At 48.7% G+C, this 18066-nt stretch overlaps 1 protein-coding gene across 1 annotated transcript; it reads left to right on the forward strand.

Annotated features, from left to right (window-relative positions):
- Positions 1 to 2032: 2032 nt before the first annotated feature.
- LYRM9 (LYR motif containing 9) lies at positions 2033 to 16848 on the forward strand. Its single transcript, XM_004325202.4, has 4 exons — positions 2033 to 2117; positions 12824 to 12966; positions 14633 to 14725; positions 15623 to 16848. The coding sequence occupies exons 2-4, from the start codon at positions 12841 to 12843 to the stop codon at positions 15638 to 15640; spliced, it is 237 nt and encodes a 78-aa protein (XP_004325250.3). The 5' UTR covers positions 2033 to 2117; positions 12824 to 12840; the 3' UTR covers positions 15641 to 16848.
- The last annotated feature ends 1218 nt before the right edge of the window (positions 16849 to 18066 follow it).

Below are 18066 nucleotides of genomic sequence, written 5' to 3' on the forward strand. Positions count from 1 at the left end.
AGAAAATGTCCCCTGGACAGCCAACTCTTGGTTGACAAAGTTCTCAAGTAAAAAGTCTTTCAATTCTGTTCATCTCGAAATATCGTGCACAGTCTGACATGAGGGTGTTCATCTGCTAAAATGTCAGTGGAAAGGAAAATGACATGGTAAGAATGGTTGGGTTTTCATTAGATTGTGGGCCTGGTGTAATTTTTGTGAAGGTTCGGACTGGTAAGAATTCTTCAGTTTTACTACTCAAGCTGTAAGAACCTAAGGTTGCTGTCACATTAAAAGTATTATAATCCAATTAGTTCACAATCTAGGTTTCCATTACGATTTGGAAAACAATTGGAAATTGGTATCCAAGCCTACTCTACTTTGGGTTATTATTATTTTTTTCTTGGACGCTTATAAGGAATGTTTGTGAAAGGTAAAATCTCGTGTGTTTGTAAAGACAGAACAGGCACCCATGGTTCTGAAGGTGGAGTCTTTCTGAGGTAACGTGAACAGCTTGCATCTTGAATATTTTATAAGATCTAGGTATTAGAACAATGTTTCTGATGCGGGAACACAGCGATCAAGGAACAAAAGAGAGATAGGGCCAAAGAACAGACTGTAATATTTCTTCAAAATATTAAGTAATCCTAAGGCTGAAAACAGGAATGGATGGTGACTACAGATTGTTCCTTAAAAGGGCTCTAAAAGCTTAATGATTTATCGATTGGATCAACACTAACGATGCGCCTCTGACTATGCGTGTGTAAATAAGGGGGCTGATTTATGAGGGTACAATCGTATGTTTCAGATATATTTGGTCCAAGTCTACATATTGAAAATAAATTGAAGGATTGAGGTCATTATCTGAATATTTCAGGGGAGGAACCCCCAAATGATTTGGAGGAAGGCTAGTATGTTAGGTGAAGAAGGATAAAAAAGAAGGAAAGAAAAGAAAGGAAGGAAGGAGGGAGGGAGGGAAGGAAGGAAGGAAGGAAGGAAGGGAGGAAGTGGGGAAGGAGACTCTAAAGGAGGTCAGGAAAAAAAGAGAAAAACTTTAAAAAACACTTCTGTTAAGAAATATCTCCTGCTTTTCTTACCTTAAAGGAGGAAAAGAGATCCCCAGGTGCCACCAGGGAGCAATGTTTTCCTTAAAAAAAAAAAAAAAAAGAAGAAGAAGAAAGAAAAAGAAAAAAAAAGGAAAAATAAAAAGTTATCTTGTTAAATCAGCTACACATGGAGTCTGTCTGTGTAAGGAAATCGGCCTTTTCATTACAAATAGGTTTAAAAAGCCCTAGAGAAGAGAGACGTGAACAGAAGCAATATTATCTACTAACAACCTAACTCCCTTTTAGGCATCAGCTGAGAGAAGATCAGCGGCATCATTGAACAGGGGGTTTGTCTTAAGATAAAGACTCATCTTTATCTCTTTCAGGATATAAAACTTGTATTTAAATCAATTCAGAGAAGCACTTTAGCTCTAAACATTAGAAAGCGGGGAGAGCCTATTTAATAAAACAGCATTATTTCATTTTCAAAGAATGATACTGGCAGTCGCTGTGAGTTTAAATTCTGTATTCTTTTCCTCAATTATAATTATAGATGGGTCTGAAAGGAAGCATGCCTATTACTCTCATATTTATTCTTTTGACAGGTGTTATGGGACTGTAATTTGATGAAATGACTCAAAACGCAGATTCCCATCCAAATATAATTCCCGTCATCAACAAGAGTGGTTTAGGAAAAGTCCTTCTGCAAGCCTTTTCATAGATCTTGAACATCCCTCATATTTTAGCAGCAATCCATACTCAGGAAAATGGGGAGAGCCTGTCTTCAGGGCTTATATCCGAGGTAACAAAAGCCAAAAGGAAGGGTGGGTGTTTAAGGTAAGGAAGGTTGTGAGTGGGACAGCTTTCTTTTTCAACCGGGTGTACTCGGATCAGGGAAAGGGCACCCAGTAGGGTTTCCTCATTAACAGACCCCAAGTCCCGCGCGCGGCCGATAGAGGGCGCTCGGCTCAAGTCGCCCTGCGGGGGCGGTGCTTCGGCGACCCGGGGGCGGTGCTTCGGCGATCCGGGGGCGCAAGCGCACTGGTGGTAGCCGCGTCCGCCGCGTCCGAAGCTGACGTTTTCCTGTGGAGGCCGGTGAGCCGCTAGGCGCCGGCGGAGGGTGGGAGCGCGGGTGGGCGCACGGGGGCCTGAGCCACCCGTGGTGGCGGGGACTGGCTGGGGATGTGAGGTCTCGGGCGTCCTCGGCCTGGCGCGGCTAGTGGAAGACTCAGTGCCGCTGCGTTTCCTTCCCCGACCGTCTTGCCTCCGGAGAGCCGTGTGCCCCAGAGCGCGGTTCCTGGACGCGCCTCAGGCCTCGCGGGGGCGGCTCGGGCGGAGGAGGCCCAGCACGCCGGGGGGTTGGGGGCGCCACGGGGAGCCCAGGGGTCTGCGGGCGCCGGGCCCGCTGGTGGAATGTTCCTGACGGGCACACGTCTCTGCCGTCGGCCTCAGTTTGCCCATTTTCAAAAGCAGTCGTGGCCCCTGCACGGGCCGACTGTCCGCAGCACCCCGTGAGGGCGCTTACCTCGAGTCACCTTCACTTTTTGATTTACGCTTCTGCCTAACTGATCAAGTCACTCCGTGGCCGAAACCCCCGAGCCCTTAGGACTAATCTTTCCTTTTGTTTGTTTTTACACACCATACAGTTCACCCACTTCAAGTGCACAATTCAGTGTCTCTTAGTTTAGTCGCATGCGCTCTCTGCGTCCACGTCCACCCAGCCACACTCTACTCGTCCTTCAGACCTCAGATTTAATGTTCCTTTCTCAAGAAACCTTCTCTGACCCTTGACTGGGTGAGGGACCCCATGAGCCAGTCTCTCAGGGACCTGAATTCCACTTTGTAGTATTTAGTTATAATTGAATACTTGGTTTTTATTATCCTCTGTTACTGTGTAAGTTCTGTGGGGTCAGAACTTGCCTTGATTGTTTCCGTAACTCCAGCAGCTCGCACCTTATTGGTGCCCAATGACTATTTCAGCACACACGTGCCTTCTGTGTGTCAGACTCTGTACTGTACTAGGGATACAACCATGAACAAAATAAACTTCCTGCTCTCGTGGAGCTTACGTTCCAGTGGGGGAATGAATACAAACAATAAGTAAATATATATCGTGGTGAAAATGCTGTGAAGAAAAAAGAAATGCTGTGAAGGAATGAAGAAAGGACTATAGTGTGGTCAGAGAAGGTCTCTCTCTTTTTTTTTTTTTTGCTGTACGCGGGCCTCTCACTGTTGTGGCCTCTCCCGTGGCGGAGCACAGGCTCCGGACGCGCAGGCTCAGCGGCCATGGCTCACGGGCCCAGCCGCTCCACGGCATGTGGGATCTTCCCGGACCGGGGCATGAACCCGTGTCCCCTGCATCGGCAGGCGGATTCTCAACCACTGCGCCACCAGGGAAGCCCCAGAGAAGGTCTCTTAAATGAGACTTGGATACATGGGCGTGTGAGCCACGTGGGTGCCTGGAAGAGTGGTTGGGTATGTGAGGACAAGCAAGGAGGCCAGAGGGAGGAGGAGCACGAGAGAAAAAGGGTAAACCAGGCGCTCTCAGCTCAAGGGTCCTTGGAGACAAGCCCTGGGTGTGTGTAGAAAGAGCTTGAGTTAGGAAGGGAGAAGCCCAGCTGTGGCTCTTAGCTGGTTCTTCTGTGTGACCTTGAGCCTCAGTTTTCTTCCTCTGTAAAGTGGGAGTAACAGGATTGGAGCTTCAGTAGGCCCTCTGAAGTACCCAGCCCAGTATCTGACACCTGGTAGCTGTATAATACATCAGTTCCCGTCTTTGGCCCTCGAGTAGAGTGTGCTGTGGCCTGTGTGGGCAAGGCCATTGGCACAAAGCAGACTCATATCACCAGATTCAGTTGAGGTTGCTGGTTGCTCTGCTCTGCAACCAGCATGTTTGCTTTTGGATGATGTTTCTGGTTTGCTTTGGCTGGAATAGCTCACCAGGTTCACTTCAAACTGTAAAGGCCCAGGGTGGTTTGGGCTGACAACTGTGATGTTCAGGATCCTTTGAGACAGCAGATGTGGTAGAAAGAGCTGAGGATTCAGAGCCAAAGGATCTGAGCTTGAGACCTGCCTCTGCCACCTGCTGGCTTTGTGACTTCAGGACAGTCCCCTTCTTCCTGGCTTTAGTTCCTCTTTGGGAAGTGGGAATCCGTCAGCACACATTTATTGAACGTCTGTTATGTACTGGGCACTGTTGACTATGGAGGGGTGACTAACATATTCTCTGTCCTCCAGAAGCTGACAAACAGCAAGGAACACAGGTGGCCAGGTAGAGTAGGAAAGGGTGAGACGTCCAGGCACCTAACATGTGCCAGCCCCTGGGCTAGGCAGTGTACTGATGTTAGCCTGAGTGATCTTTGCAAACCCCCCATGAGGTACATATTCTGTTGTCCAGTTTACAGAGGAGGAAGCCGAAGGCCAGAGAAGGTGAATTTAATGAGAGAAGTTGTAACCAGACTTCAGAGGGCCTTGGATAAAGAACATTCCACAGAGGTTTCGGAGGAGGGTGTGTTTTGTAGGAAGTGTCCTTGGGTGGCACTGTGAGGGCTGGACTGGAAGGAGAGAGGCTGGATGAGGAGGCATTGTAACAAAGCTGGGAACCGAGATAGTGTCCATGGGGCTGGATCTTGAGAGCCTTGACCATGTGGGAGAGAGACTGGAGGAACGAGGATTGTTCCCCGTTTCTAGCTTGGGAGAACATGCGTTCAAGCTGGAGCCCCGGAGTTGGGGGGAGCAGAACCGTTCTGTTCCTATATTGCGACTTTACCCATCCAGAAGAATAATTGCATATTTAAACAATGTCCTATACAGGCTTAATTTAGCTTTATCAGTGCTCAGTGAGGCATAATTTCTGGTTGTTTTCTGTAGTTCCATTCTTTTCTTTCTTTTTTAATGTATGACTTTTTTTTTTCCATTTATTTTTATGTGCCCTATGTCAGGGCACAGGTTAGGGAAAGACAGTGGGATTAAATGGGGCTGAAGGTCTGTTTCTCAGCATCTGTAATGGTGATACCATTTGGCTCCCAGGAAATCCCCTTTGTGACTTTATTTTCACTCTTTTCCTTTATTCTGTCACATTCTCCTTGGGTTTCCTAAGAGCTTTTTATTTTTTTTAGTATTTCTCTAGTTGCCCCTTTTCTTTGTGTAATTGACATTAGTCTTGGGACTTTTTTTTTCATCTGTATGCAGGGGGAAGCCATAGATGAGGTCCTTGGGTTTCTGAAAAGCATGGAACAAGGGTTTATGGAGAAGGTTGAAAACCAAGAACTGGATGTAGTATAGTCAGGTGCTTTCATGAATGCTTGGACCTGGTCCTGAAGGAGCCCTGGGGAGAGTTCTCGGTGGGGTCCTTAGCCCTGATCTGGGCAGCATTTGCGAGTGGCTCAGATATAGACATAGGTAGTGTTAGAAGCAGGTGAGGGCATGGGCTTTGGAATAAAATAGGCCTAGGTTTGATTCCTTACCTGACCATGTACTAGCTGTGTGGCCTCTGGCAAGTTACTTAACCTCTCAAGAGTTTCAGTTTCCTCATCTGTAAAATGGGGCTAATGATACCTACTCCATAAGATTGTTGTGAGGATACTTGAGATAACACAGGCAAAGCTGTCAATACCTCCCTGACATATGCTAATCACTCCCTGAATGGTAGGTAGTAAGACATGCCGTCAGCTCTGCAGAGGCCAGGGGTAGGAGAGCCGTGTAACATGTCAGGCCGTTCATCTCTGTGGTCCTAGGGCTGAGTCCAGAGTCACACATGGGATAGATGCTCAGAATGGCCTTGCGTGGGTGACTGACACAGCTTGCTGGGCTTTCTCTCTCTCTTTGTACCCGCTTTGTACCTCGTATGTGATTGTTTCTGTGCTTTTGTTGTGCTGAATTGAGTTGGATAACAGACAGGATCAGGTGTCCCAGAGATTGTGGTAGATTGTGACTCTGGACTGAACTAATAAAATACAAGATGGGGAAACAGACCTAAGAATAGTTCGTGGAGAAAAGGTTCCTTTGAGCCGAATGCCAGGGCCATGTGAGGGCCAGAGCAGAGAATGCAGTCTGGGCCGCATTCCTTGGATTCCCAAGTAAAGGAGGTGGCATTGCCATGTGAGCGCCAGTGCCCACGGAGCCGGTCAGAACACAAGCAAACCATGGTTTTTCCCTCTGGACAATGTGTTGAAGAGTGATATGGATAATGAAGGGATGTGTGTGTGTCCAGAAAGAGGAGAGCGGTGAGATGGAGAAACATTGGCGGTTACGGCACCTTCAGGATGCTCATCTCGGAAAAGATATGACTGGGGGGCTGGGATGATTGACTTTGAATAATGACAGACTGGACTTGGTGGTAGGTTAGGGAGACTTTAGCCCCAAAGGGCAGAGCTCAGAACGGCGAGTAGAATTTTACAGGGCAGATCTTAGCTCAGAAGCGAAAGGACTTTCAGCGCCCTGCCTCGAGGGAGAAAAGGTGGGTGACTCCCTGCCATGAGAAGAGATTCTTTGACACCAAGTGGGAGAAGGTCACTTTCAGCTCTTTGGCATCCTGCTTTTGAAAGGTGGCCTACTTTGCCCTGTTTTTGTTCATTCAAGTTAACACCTTTTCCTGAGAGCCTGCTACTTCGGTGGCCGCAGGATGAATAACCAGAACTCAGTTCTGATTTGGGAAAAAGCTAAAAAAGTTTCACGTGATCTGTAGTTTGATTTAAACGTAAAAAAAAAAAGATGTATTTCTTTTTCTCTCTGATGTATAGAGAGCTAACTGAATCAATGAAATGCACAAACCTCTTCCGACCTCAGTCTGCACCAGAGGCTTTCTTTAGCAGGCCATTCCTATTTTGGGTAGAAGCATTAAAAGGGCATCATAACGTATTGTTTTCCCTTTTGCTGCTCTTCCAGGGGCAGAGAAGGGCCTGGGAGAGGAACCTCATATTCAGTGAGCTGCTGCCAGGCATCTATGTCTCTTATTTAATCCTCACATCAGCCTTGCCATGGTTTGGGGCCCACACGCTTCACTCTTCCACTCAGTCAGTACTCAGGGACAGAAGAGTGGCCTGAAAGTTGTTGGGGAGAGGGAGGTTTCAGTCTGACACCCCTCTGATTAGTGGCCACTGTGTGCCAGGCACTGTGGGAGTGACAAAGTGACAGAGGAGACTGAGCGGGGAAGAAGGTAGAGTGCGTGGGGATTTGGTTACAGATGGGATAGAGGTTGGTGGTTGATTGGGGAAAGTCTTCAACACCCCACCCCTCCATCACCATGCACACATACTAATGACCCTAGCGTTTGTTCTGTGGGTGCCATTAAAGGATATCAAGCAAGGGGCTCACAGATGAGATTTTTGTTTTTAGAGGCTCATTCTGGCTGAGCATAGGGAGGGATTGAAGAGTCGGCGTTTCAGAAGGGTGTTGGATTAATCCTGGAGAGAGTCTCTGAGAGCCTAACGGGTCCTTGGAAAAGGAGGGGCCCCCTTTTCTTCAAGAACTCAGGGAGGTTGGAGCACTGGAGCTGGAGCCAGAGCCCACATCCCAGCTCCACCACTCCCTGGTTGTGTATCCGTGGGCATGTCAGCCCACTTTTCAGCCTCAGTTTCCACATCTGCAAAGTGGGGATTATAATGCTTTTTGTCAGAGGGTAGTTGTAAAACTGCACCATGCCTAACACATCAGTCGGCTCTCAGGCGAGGCTGAATTTCATGGTGGTGGGGAGCCAAGGATATTCTCGTCTGATGGCCTCTCCAGACCGAGTGAGGTAGGAAGCGTCAGTGGCCTGCGGAAGTTCCTGCTGGTTAGCTGGAGGGAGGCTGAGGAGACTGGAAAAGGCCTGGAGTATTTGGGTGGGAAAGGGAGGGTGTTTCTGCCAGAGGCGATGGCCAGGAGTACCGAGGCATGGAGGACCCTGCAGAGAGCAGCGGTCCTCACTTTATAGTAGCACAGGCTGTCTCGGCCACATTTGGACCTCCAGGGCCTGAAGGCAGGGAGAAGGCTGAGCTATTGTTCGCTCAAGCTTGGGGATTGGTTGGATTTTGAGGTTATTCAGTCAGCAAGCATTGATGGAGGAGTCCACTGTGTGCTCAGGACTGTGCTAGGCATTGAGGCACTGAGGTGGGGGATCTGACACAGTCCTTGCCCTCGTGGGCTGGTGGGAGAGATGGACAGGCAAACACAGGGTGATTCCTGCATGTACAACAGCCTGTGGATGCGCAAATAAAGAAGAGAGTCTAGTTCTGTGTGGGGGTAAGAGGGATAGGAGGAATTAACCAAAAAGAAATCATTGGAAGAGTGTTAGGAGCTCACAGAATCAAGGGAGAAGCCTAGAGAACTGTGCAGGAATCCAGACATTTCTGGAAGGCCAGGCAGCAGGACCTTCAAGGACAGTTCAGAGCAGGAAGAAGCTGATCAGGACACACTTCTCAGGGGTACATGAACTCATTTGCCGGCTCTTTGTAACCATGTTCAGGACCCTATTTCCAGAGGTGGCATATACTCAAGTGGCCTAGTTTGGGTCTGATGCTCTCCTTGTGGCTGGGAGAGATGCAGCCACTGGCGGCAGTCTCAGCAGGCCACACTCAATGGGAAGGAGTCATCCCTTAACAAGAAAATTGGGGGTGAAGGAAGCTGTTAGGAAGAACCACAGAAATGTAATACAGGATGAATAAAAGTCCTTTTGGGGCAGGGGCTAGTGTTCCAGAAAGCACTCATCGTGGGCTCTGGAGCCAGACTTCCCATATGGAAAGCCTGGCTTCTGCTCTCACAGCTGTGTGACCTTGGACAAATTTCCTCCCTTCTTTTTGCCTCCATTTCTTTATATGTAAAAGGAGAGCATAATGGTACCTCTTGTAGAGTTACTGAGAAGATTAAAATTAGTTAATTCTTGTACATTTTTAGAATAGTGCCTATCACATGGTAAGTATTCAGCAAGGCAGTTGTAATAATAACTGTAAATGATGACGATGATGATGATGATTGTTATTATCATTCAAGGAACTATAGGTGGTTTTTGTCAATGTGCCTGGCAGGTAGAAGAGTGAGGAGGGATGAATCTGGGCAGATAAGGATGCTTTCGGAATTGGCATCAGCCTAAAGAGCTTAAGACTTTATTCACTAGGTGATGGAAAGCCATGTGTGATGGTTAAGTTTATGGGTCAACTTGACTGGGTCATGGGGTGCCCAGATATTTGGCCCAACATTATTCTGGGTGTGTCTGTGAAGGTGTTTTTGGATAAGATTAACATTTAAATCAGGGGACTGAATAAAGTAAATTGCCCTCCCTCACGTGCGTGGACCTCATCCAAGCACTGGAAAGCCTGAATAGTCCTTTCCCTACTGAGAGAGAGAATTCTCCTGCCTGACGCAGCCTTCGTGCTGGGACCAGCCTTCCTGGTTCTGCAGCAGCTTCCGGCCTTCTGACTCAAACTGGGATATATCAGCTCTGCGGATTTTGAACTTTCCAGCCTCAATAGTCGTGTGAGCCAATCTCTTATAATCTCTTTCTTTCTCTCTCTCTCTGTATATGTATCTGATTGGTTCTACCTCTCTGGAGAACCTTAATACATCTGTTATATGCCAAGCATTCTGTCACGGTGCTGAGACTATAGCAGGCAAACATGACACAGGCTGTCGTGTGCCATCAGAGTTCAGTTTGCCTGGACTCAGCAGCCAGGGTTGGGTGATGTGATGCGGGGTGGTGGGCAGGGGCCAGAGCAAGAGGGGGTCTTGGAGGCCATAGAAAGCAGCATGGATTTTATACTGTAGACCAGTGCTTTTCCAGAGTTCAATGCCACTTTCATGATTCTTGGCATATCCAGATTTCAACTGCATTCTTACTTGCTTGATACATTTTTAAAAATCACCTTTCTGCCCGTTCATTTTTTAAACTGTTGTAAGCCATAATACCTATGAGATTATGGAATTATTTTTCTCATTACACATGAAAATAAATATAAAAGCATGACAATAAAAGGATGTTCCATATACTGCTTAAAATATTTTCATCTTTGTCCCATGTTTTGGGAAAAGTTGTCATGAGTGATAGGGATGGGATGGACATCAGGGGTTTTAGGCAGGAACGTGACATGCTGAGATTTATGTTTTGGAAAGATTCACTCTGGCTGTTGAGTGGAGAACAGATTGTCAGACAATAGATTGCTGGGAACTCTTGCAGGTGTCTGCCTGAGTTGTGATAAGAGTCTGAACCGAGGATGTGCAGTGGAAGTACAGAGGAGGGGACAGATTTGAGGGGCGTCCAGAGGTAGAATTTGATAGGACTTAGAGACCAGTGGCGTGGGGATTGAGGAGAAGGCAGGTTGTCTCTGTGATGGCTTTGGTTTGGTTGCCTGGGAAGACAGAGGTGTCTTTACAGAGGCAGGGAGCTCAGGTGGGGAGGCCAAGGTCAAATCCAAAGAGCAGGATATGCGAAGCAAGGGTTCCCAGGGCTACAGGGTTTGACTACAGATTTAACAATGATGCTGGGAGGTTCATTGTGCCTTAATAGCAAACCCATGCTTTAAATTAAATTAAAACATTTTTAGTTTAACTCATCTGAGTGGACCCACACAGGCATTCTCTTCTAGTTATTACTGAGAATGACTAAGTATTATAATTGAGCTGAAAATAATCTCCCGCCCATACTTGCCGGGTTGGTTTCTAAGTATTGCTTGGGTTTTTAAGTAATGTAACAAAGTTGTGTTCTTTCCAAGTGTTAATTTTAAAGACTGCAGATGGTAACCATCTGTTACACGACTAGCATTTTACAATATTTGATTAGCACTTTATATAGTTTGGGAAAGCCTGCCAGTGGAGTCTGCCCATTAGTCTTCGGTGGTATGTCCTCTGTGGTAGCCCTTGAAGGTCTCTGTCCCCATGATATGTGGCTCCCCTCTGTTTGTTGTGCTGAAGTGTGACTAGTCGGACTGGCAGGTTGATATACGTGGCAAGAGAACCTTGAAGAGCCCTGCCCTGTTTGCACTCTTTCTTAGAGCTGGAACCGTCAGAGCTCACTGGTGAAGCAGAATTTGGGAGGGCTAGATCTGTCCATCAGTTAGGATTCTTGGGTGCAAGTGACAAAACAACAAACCCAAACCTGCGGCTTGTTGGGACCCTAGGCAAATCTGGGACTGCCTTCAGGTGCACGGTTTTGGGACTCAGGTGACTTCTTTAGACTTGCTTTCAATCAGGGTCTCAGCTCTGCCGTCTGCTGTGTGGCTTCAATCTCAGGCTTCAAGAGGAGGCAAGATGGCTTCCCTGAGGGTGAAGTCCTCTCAGCATCAAGTCTAGAGGGAAAGAATGAAGCCTTTCCACTCACTCCTGCAGAGGTGTTGAGATTTGCTGATTGGACCAGTTTGTCATGTGCCCATCTGTGAACCAGTCCTTGTGACCGTGTGGATAAAGGGCTCTGATTGGTCAGGCCTGGAGTGGAGCCCCACCCAGACCTTGTGGGCTGAGACCTGAAGGGGTAGATTCCCAGTGGCTCATCCCAGGATGTTACCAGGTGGGAGGATTGGGGAGGGGCAGGCGGCCACCTGCCCACCCCAGTGTCAGAGTGAAAGGCCATAGTACCAGGAGCAATGGGCAAATTTAAACTGTGGAGACAGACATTTATTGTTGCCAGGAAGATCATATGCTGGAAATGGAATGAAGGAGCCTCTGAAACTAGCTCCTAAGCAAGTGTCCTTTCCTAATTTGAGATAGATTAGTATTTAGATTTAGTATTCGGGTTCTCTTTTTTTTTTTGAGTGGGTGGGGATTGTCTTCTTTTTATGTTACTTTAAAACTAAGGCCCCTCACTTAATCTTGGTCTGTTAGCTTCTGCATTTGGAACACAGTGAGCTTCTCTCTCTCAGAGAGGGGAAATCTGTGCAGAGGAGATAACAGATTCCATTCAGTCCAGTTCAACAAACAGGGCACGAAGCACTGGGGCCCGGGCCAGGCTCAGTAGGTCTGGCAGCTGATGAATCCCCAGCAGTGTGGGAAGCGCTGTTACAGTTCCAGGAACGTGGCACTGCACCCCCCCAGGGAGGGACAGTCACCAAGGGCTTCCCAGAGGAAGAGACACTGACCTGGCCCTGGAAGGATGGACACAAGTTCCTCACATGGAGGAGACGGGGAAGGGAGCTCCACGCTGAGGGGGCTGTGTGTGCAAAGGCACAAGAGGTGACCTACTTGCCGGCTGAAAGGGTCTGGGAGAAGTTCCTTGTGTCTGACTCTGGGGTGAGCCGAGAAACTGGTTCCAAAACTCATTCTGGCGTCACTGTGGGGGCGACTGGGGGAGTGACAGGCTTCAGGCAGGGGCACCAGGCAAGATGCTGTAGTAGAGGTCCAGGCAGTCTCCTCTGGAGCATCTTGTTAAATTGCAGGTTCTGTCCAGTAGGTCTGGGGTGACATTGCGTTTCTAATTAGCTCATGGGTGATGTCGATGCTACTGGTCCAGGACCACACTTCGAGTAGCGAGGCTCAGACCTCTGGGCATTCTTCCCTCTGTTGCCTGAAGTCAGCTGGTTTCTCAGTGACTGTGACGCAGGATCTTCCTGCTCATCTCCCTTATTCCTCCTGGCATGACACCTCCTCATCCACCACCTGAAGCTGGTCTCCAGAAGGAAGACGACAGGATGAGGCTGTGCCTCTCACCTTTGGTCCTTGCAGGCCTGCTCTGAGCTGAGACTTCTGCAGGACCGAATGCCCAGCCTGAGCTCGGGGTCTGGGTTCCCTGGGGACCTGGCTCCGTACTGTATCAAATACATCTGCTTCCCAGAGCGCTGGAAGCTGGGGGCCAGGGCTGAGTATTGGCTTGATGCCTAGAAGTGATGCTCTGTGTTTTCCAGGGACAGAGGCCTTGCAGATGGCCCCGCTACCGGGGGCAGAGCTGGTCCAGAGGCCGCTGCAGCTCTACCGATACCTGCTGCGCTGTTGCCGGCAGCTGCCAACCAAGGGCATCCAGGAGCATTATAAGCATGCTGTCAGGCAGGTGGGAGTAGGGTCCACTGGGCTTGGGGTGGGGGGCTTCTTGTAACAGGGGGCCTATCACAGGGTTGGGGGCCAGGGGCAGTGGGCAGGGATGGTTTTTCCGGTGGTGGGGTTGGGGGTGGCAGTTCCGTAAGAGCCACCGGAAAGCAGTGCTGGCCAGCCCAGCTCCTCTCTCTGGTTTCTGTTCCGGAAACAGGATGCACCCAGCACAGCAGCTCTGTGCCAGGGCTTGAATAAGGCAGCTAAACAGATAATTAAAATAGAGTGTGAGACATAACATCATTTTGACAGGCATACCTGCCAATAATGCACAACCTGAATTTAATCATGAGTAAACATCAGGTAAACCCAAACTGAGCAACCGTCTACCACATAACCAGCCTGTGCTCAGCAAATGTGTCAACGTCCTGAAACACAAAGGCAGACGACTGCTCTGGTTTAAAGGGGACTAAAGAGATGTGACAACTAAGTGTAAGGAGTGATCCCAGATTGGATCCTGGACCAGAAAAAGCAATGATTGTAAAGGACATTATTGGGGAAATTCATGAAGCTGGAATATGGACTGTAGATTAGATAACAGTATTATATCAGTGTTCAATTTTCTGAAGTTGATTACTGTGGTTATGTAAGATAATGCCCTTGCTTACATACCCAAAGTATTCAGGGGTTAAGGTCATGATACCTGAAACTTCAAATGCTTCCAAAAATTTTTATACAAACCCATACAGAGAATGATAAAGTAAATGTGGCAAAATAGTAACAGTTGGTGATTCTGGTAGGGAATTCTTTCGTAATATTCTTGCAGCTTTTCTGTAGATTAAAAATTATTTCCAAATAAAAAGTTAAAAGCTGAAGTTTATATAAATATAGTATGGAAAGTAAAAAAATAGAGGTAGTAACAGAGGGTTGTGGAAACATAGAGAAGGAGTAGTTAGCTGTCTGAGGGAGTCTGGGAGGACTTCCTGGAGGTGAGCATTTGAGGTGCTCCTAAAGATAAGTAGGAGGACGTGTGGGGATGAGAGTGACATATCAGAGGAAGTAACCAGTTCTTTTGAAGGACCATGAGAGCCACACCAGTGAACCTGAATCTCATGTTGCTTTTCAAAGGCGAACATCTGGTCAAAGCAAACAGCAGCCCTGCATTGCTCTGCTTTGGGCCTGGCTGGATTTTCCAAAGCCACCCTCTCCACTGCCCCTCCCTTCCCTGCATGGCTTTCCAGCATGGGTCTGGAGAAACTCTGCTCTTCTCTGTGGTGAAGCCATGCAGAGAGCTCAGCCTGGTGAAAGCAGCTTCCTGGGAAGAGCAAACGAAGCAGAGAGATGGAAGTTTCCCTTAGGCCTCTGCTACCCGATAACCTTTGGGCCCAGCTTGATTTGGGGTAGCTTGGGGCCAGTCTTCCTTTTCACGCATGCGCTGCTTGTAGGAGTACAGGCTGTGTAGTCAGATAGTCCAGGATTCAAATGCTGGTGCCATTGCTTAACGGCAAGGTAGAGTTTCTGAGCCTGTTTCCTCATCTCAGGGTGTGATCATCGTAACTGTCTGTGGAGGGGTAAGAGTGATGCTGAGTGTACAGTGCCCACAGTGTGCCTGGCCCACAACTGCTGCTCTGAAGCTGCCAGTCCTGTGATTTTTGCCTAGTCATCTTTCCCTATGCTTAAACCTCCAGAGTTTCCGAGTTCATTCGGATGAAGACAGCCCTGAGAGGATCCAGCAGATTATTAAAAGAGCCATTGAAGATGCTGACTGGATCCTGAACAAGGTGAGTGCTCAGCTCCGACTTCCACCTGCGAGTTGGGGTTGAGGGCTGTAATCTCCGTGACCACCAGGGGTCGCCCCTGCCCCACAGTTGAGACCGATCAGCGCTGTGGAGGCCCCCCTCCCCTCACCAGCCGCTCCCCTCCCCTCCCCAGAAGCCCAAAGGTGATGGCAGATGCCCTTCTGGTTGCGTTTTCTGCAAGGGGGTGCGCATCCTTAATCCCTAAAGGCAAACTTCTGCCTCACAGTGCTGAATAAGCTGAGATGGGGCCACAGGAAGAAGGAAGAGAACAGTCTTGCTGGTAGCAATAGTGCCAGAGCTGGCAGCAGCCTTGCGACGGCTCAGAGAGGAAAGCTGGGTGAGGCAGGGTTACTTCGGAAACATTCGAGTATCTGTTTTGGTAGAGGCAGGAAGGGAGTCAGGAATACAGACAGACTTGCTGGTCCTTACACTTGGTATTAGAACAGCCTTGAGAGCTGGAGCACACCCCACTACTCTGTCCTTCTGAATCAGATCTCCAGAGGTGGGGTCCAGGATTTGTTTTTTAAACTCAGTGATGGGACTAGTTGGTTTCTGAATGTTGTCTTCTATAACCGGAGATTTTTTGTTTCTTCTGAACGAGACTCAGCTTGATGGGAAGACTGGACACACCACAATTTTCAATTCCAATGTTCCCAGTGTCTTTCTCATCCTCTCTCCCCAACCCCATCAGCTTCCTTTTCTGCTGGAACCAGCTAGAGACATGACCGTCTGATGCCTGCTGACCGGGTTCCACTGCCTCTAAGAAGCCCTTGCAGGAGGCGGCTGAGGCCTAGTGACCACAGTTCTCAGGACTTCCCGGGTCCTCCCTCCCCCCGCTGGCTTCCCTCACCCGCTCGTAATGATCTCTCTGTCTTACAGTATAAGAAACAAAACTGAGACTCCAGGATGTAGTGAGTGCAGCTGCCTTGGAGACACTGATATTGAGAGCCCTCGCTTCGCCCGGCCCTAAGCAGCAGCAGCAGCAGTTTTGGAACATCCACTAGCCTCGTTGGCTGGGAGCAGGAAGTCAGGGGTAGGAGAAGCAGACATTTGCTCAGACGGATCTTCTTGCCATGTTTGTGTCTCCCTTATGTTTGCTTTTCCAGCTGGTTATGATGTGAGATTTGGGGAGAATGTGTTTTCTCACTTTGCACTGAAAGCGATTCATTTACTCTGGGCATCATTCTTTGAGACCCAGAGCTGACGTGCCCTCATATAGCTTCCTGTACAGAGGGCAGGGCATGGGTTTAACAACCAGACAGATCTGGATTTGAATCTCAGCTCAGCGGCTTTTCAAGGGTGTTGGCTTCAAGTCCAGTTTCCTCCTTCATTAGGATTAGATAAGATGAAATCAAAGAGCCTGACGTAGGACATGGTATGCGGTGGGGCCAGTAAACATCCCTCTGAGGAAGCCGTCCTCTGCTGCTCCCACGGTGCTCACACATCTCTCTAGCTCTCTCCACATCAGGTCTTAGTTCCTTGTGGGCTGGTCCCGTCCCTGCCTATCACCCCAGGCCTCTGATCCCCTGCAGGTGCACTGTGCCCAGCAGTCCGCCCAGCAGCTGCTCTTCCTGACACCAACCCAGAGAGGCAGAAACCCTGGTCCTTGCCAGAGTGGCGAAACAAAGAACGCCAGAGCAGCTGCAGTAGATGCCGGCGCGTTCAGGCTGTGTGAACCTGTGATCTGTTTTGAGCGGCCCTTGCCTACTTTACTCCATCTTAGCAGGAAAGCGGGGAGGAGCAAGCCAGCAGTCATGAGGTTATTGTGAGCCTGAAATCAGTGGAGAATGCAGACCTGGGTCACATCCCAACTCTACACAAGTTACTCTTGGGTCACTTACCTCCTCTCCTTCAGCTTCTGTTTCCCTGCCTGTCCAGCGGAGTAATGACCATACCTACCACAGGGGGCCACGGTGAGGAGTCATGAGCCCTAATGTACACCAAGTGCTTCACCCAGAACCCGGCCTGGGGAGCCAGGGAGAAGGGAGCTCAGAGGGGTTGAGTCCCTTTTCAAGGTCACAAAACTGCTAAGCCAGGTCTGTGAATGTACCAAACACTATAGATTTAGGAGGGAAAGGAGAGCAGCCAGGAAAGAGGGAAGGAAGGGTGAGAGGGAGGGAGGGAGGAGGGAGGGAGAGCAGCAGGGAAAGAGGGAAGGAAGGGTGAGAGGGAGGGAGGGAGGGAGAGCAGCAGGGAATGTCGGGGTAACTGGCCGGAGTGGGCAGAGCAGCCAGGAGATACAGGGAGAAGCCACACCAGGATGCGAGTGTCCCCCGAGGACTCTCAGCCCGAGGATGAGCTGGCGCACATCTGTGTCCTTGCAGTCATGGGACTTAAAGTGACTGAGATACCCCCACGAGCACTCAGCTGATCAGCAGATAATGAAGTAAATACATCAATTTGTGAAAGCTCTGGTGTATGTTGTTCCCTACTGTGTGCTGTCATACTAGATGCTGAGGATTAGAGATAGGCGAACAGAAAGCTGCCTGGGAGGGATCATTCTTCAGAGTCCTAATTCGTTAATTGAAATGTCCAATCCTAGGTAAAAATAAAAATTCAGAACTTGAATTAAGGTGGTGGTATCTCCCCTCTTCCAGTTGGGATCTGCTGCAGTGGGAAACCCGCTGTCAGAGAAGGGGGCACGGGTGGGCGGCCGTTGCTAACTTGGGGGTGGGGCGGGAGTGGAGGGGCATGCCAGGCAGAGGGGCAGTTTAAGCAAAGGCTCCAAATAGCACCACTTGCTCAGGAGCTCCCACGCTGTTCAGTGTGGTTGAGACCCTGTGGACGGAAGAGACAGTTCTACAATCATCTCTTTATGTAATTGTCTCCCACCTGAGAGTGAACCCCTGGAGGGCAGGGACCATGTGCTGGTAAGTGCAAAATCTTCTGGGCCAGCTGTGTGCCTGCTGCCCAGGTGGTGAGCTGTAAGCATTTGTTGAATGGGAGAATGATAATACCAGGCAACCTGATGTCTCTCTTTTGTTAGAGTGTTTATTGCTTTTTAATAATGGGGGAGGCTGTGAGGTGGTGATTATTTCTTGGCCAAGCACTGGGGTGGGTGTGTGTGTGTGTGTGTGTGTGTGTGTGTGTGTGTGTGTGTTCTTATCACTGATGCTCAAATAAAGTCTTAATATTATTATGAAAGTAGTTTTGACTTTGAGAATCCCCTGAAAGGATTTCGGGGATTCCCAGGAGTCCATGGACCATACTTGAAAATCACTGTTTCTATATGTACACTGAATAAAGCAGAATACAAAGTAGATTTTTACCTCCCTTCTTGATACCATGCCTTTGTTAATTTGGCCTAAGATTGTATTCATTTT

Source organism: Tursiops truncatus, chromosome 20 (assembly GCF_011762595.2).
Source record: "Tursiops truncatus isolate mTurTru1 chromosome 20, mTurTru1.mat.Y, whole genome shotgun sequence".
Taxonomy (NCBI): Eukaryota; Metazoa; Chordata; class Mammalia; order Artiodactyla; family Delphinidae; genus Tursiops; species Tursiops truncatus.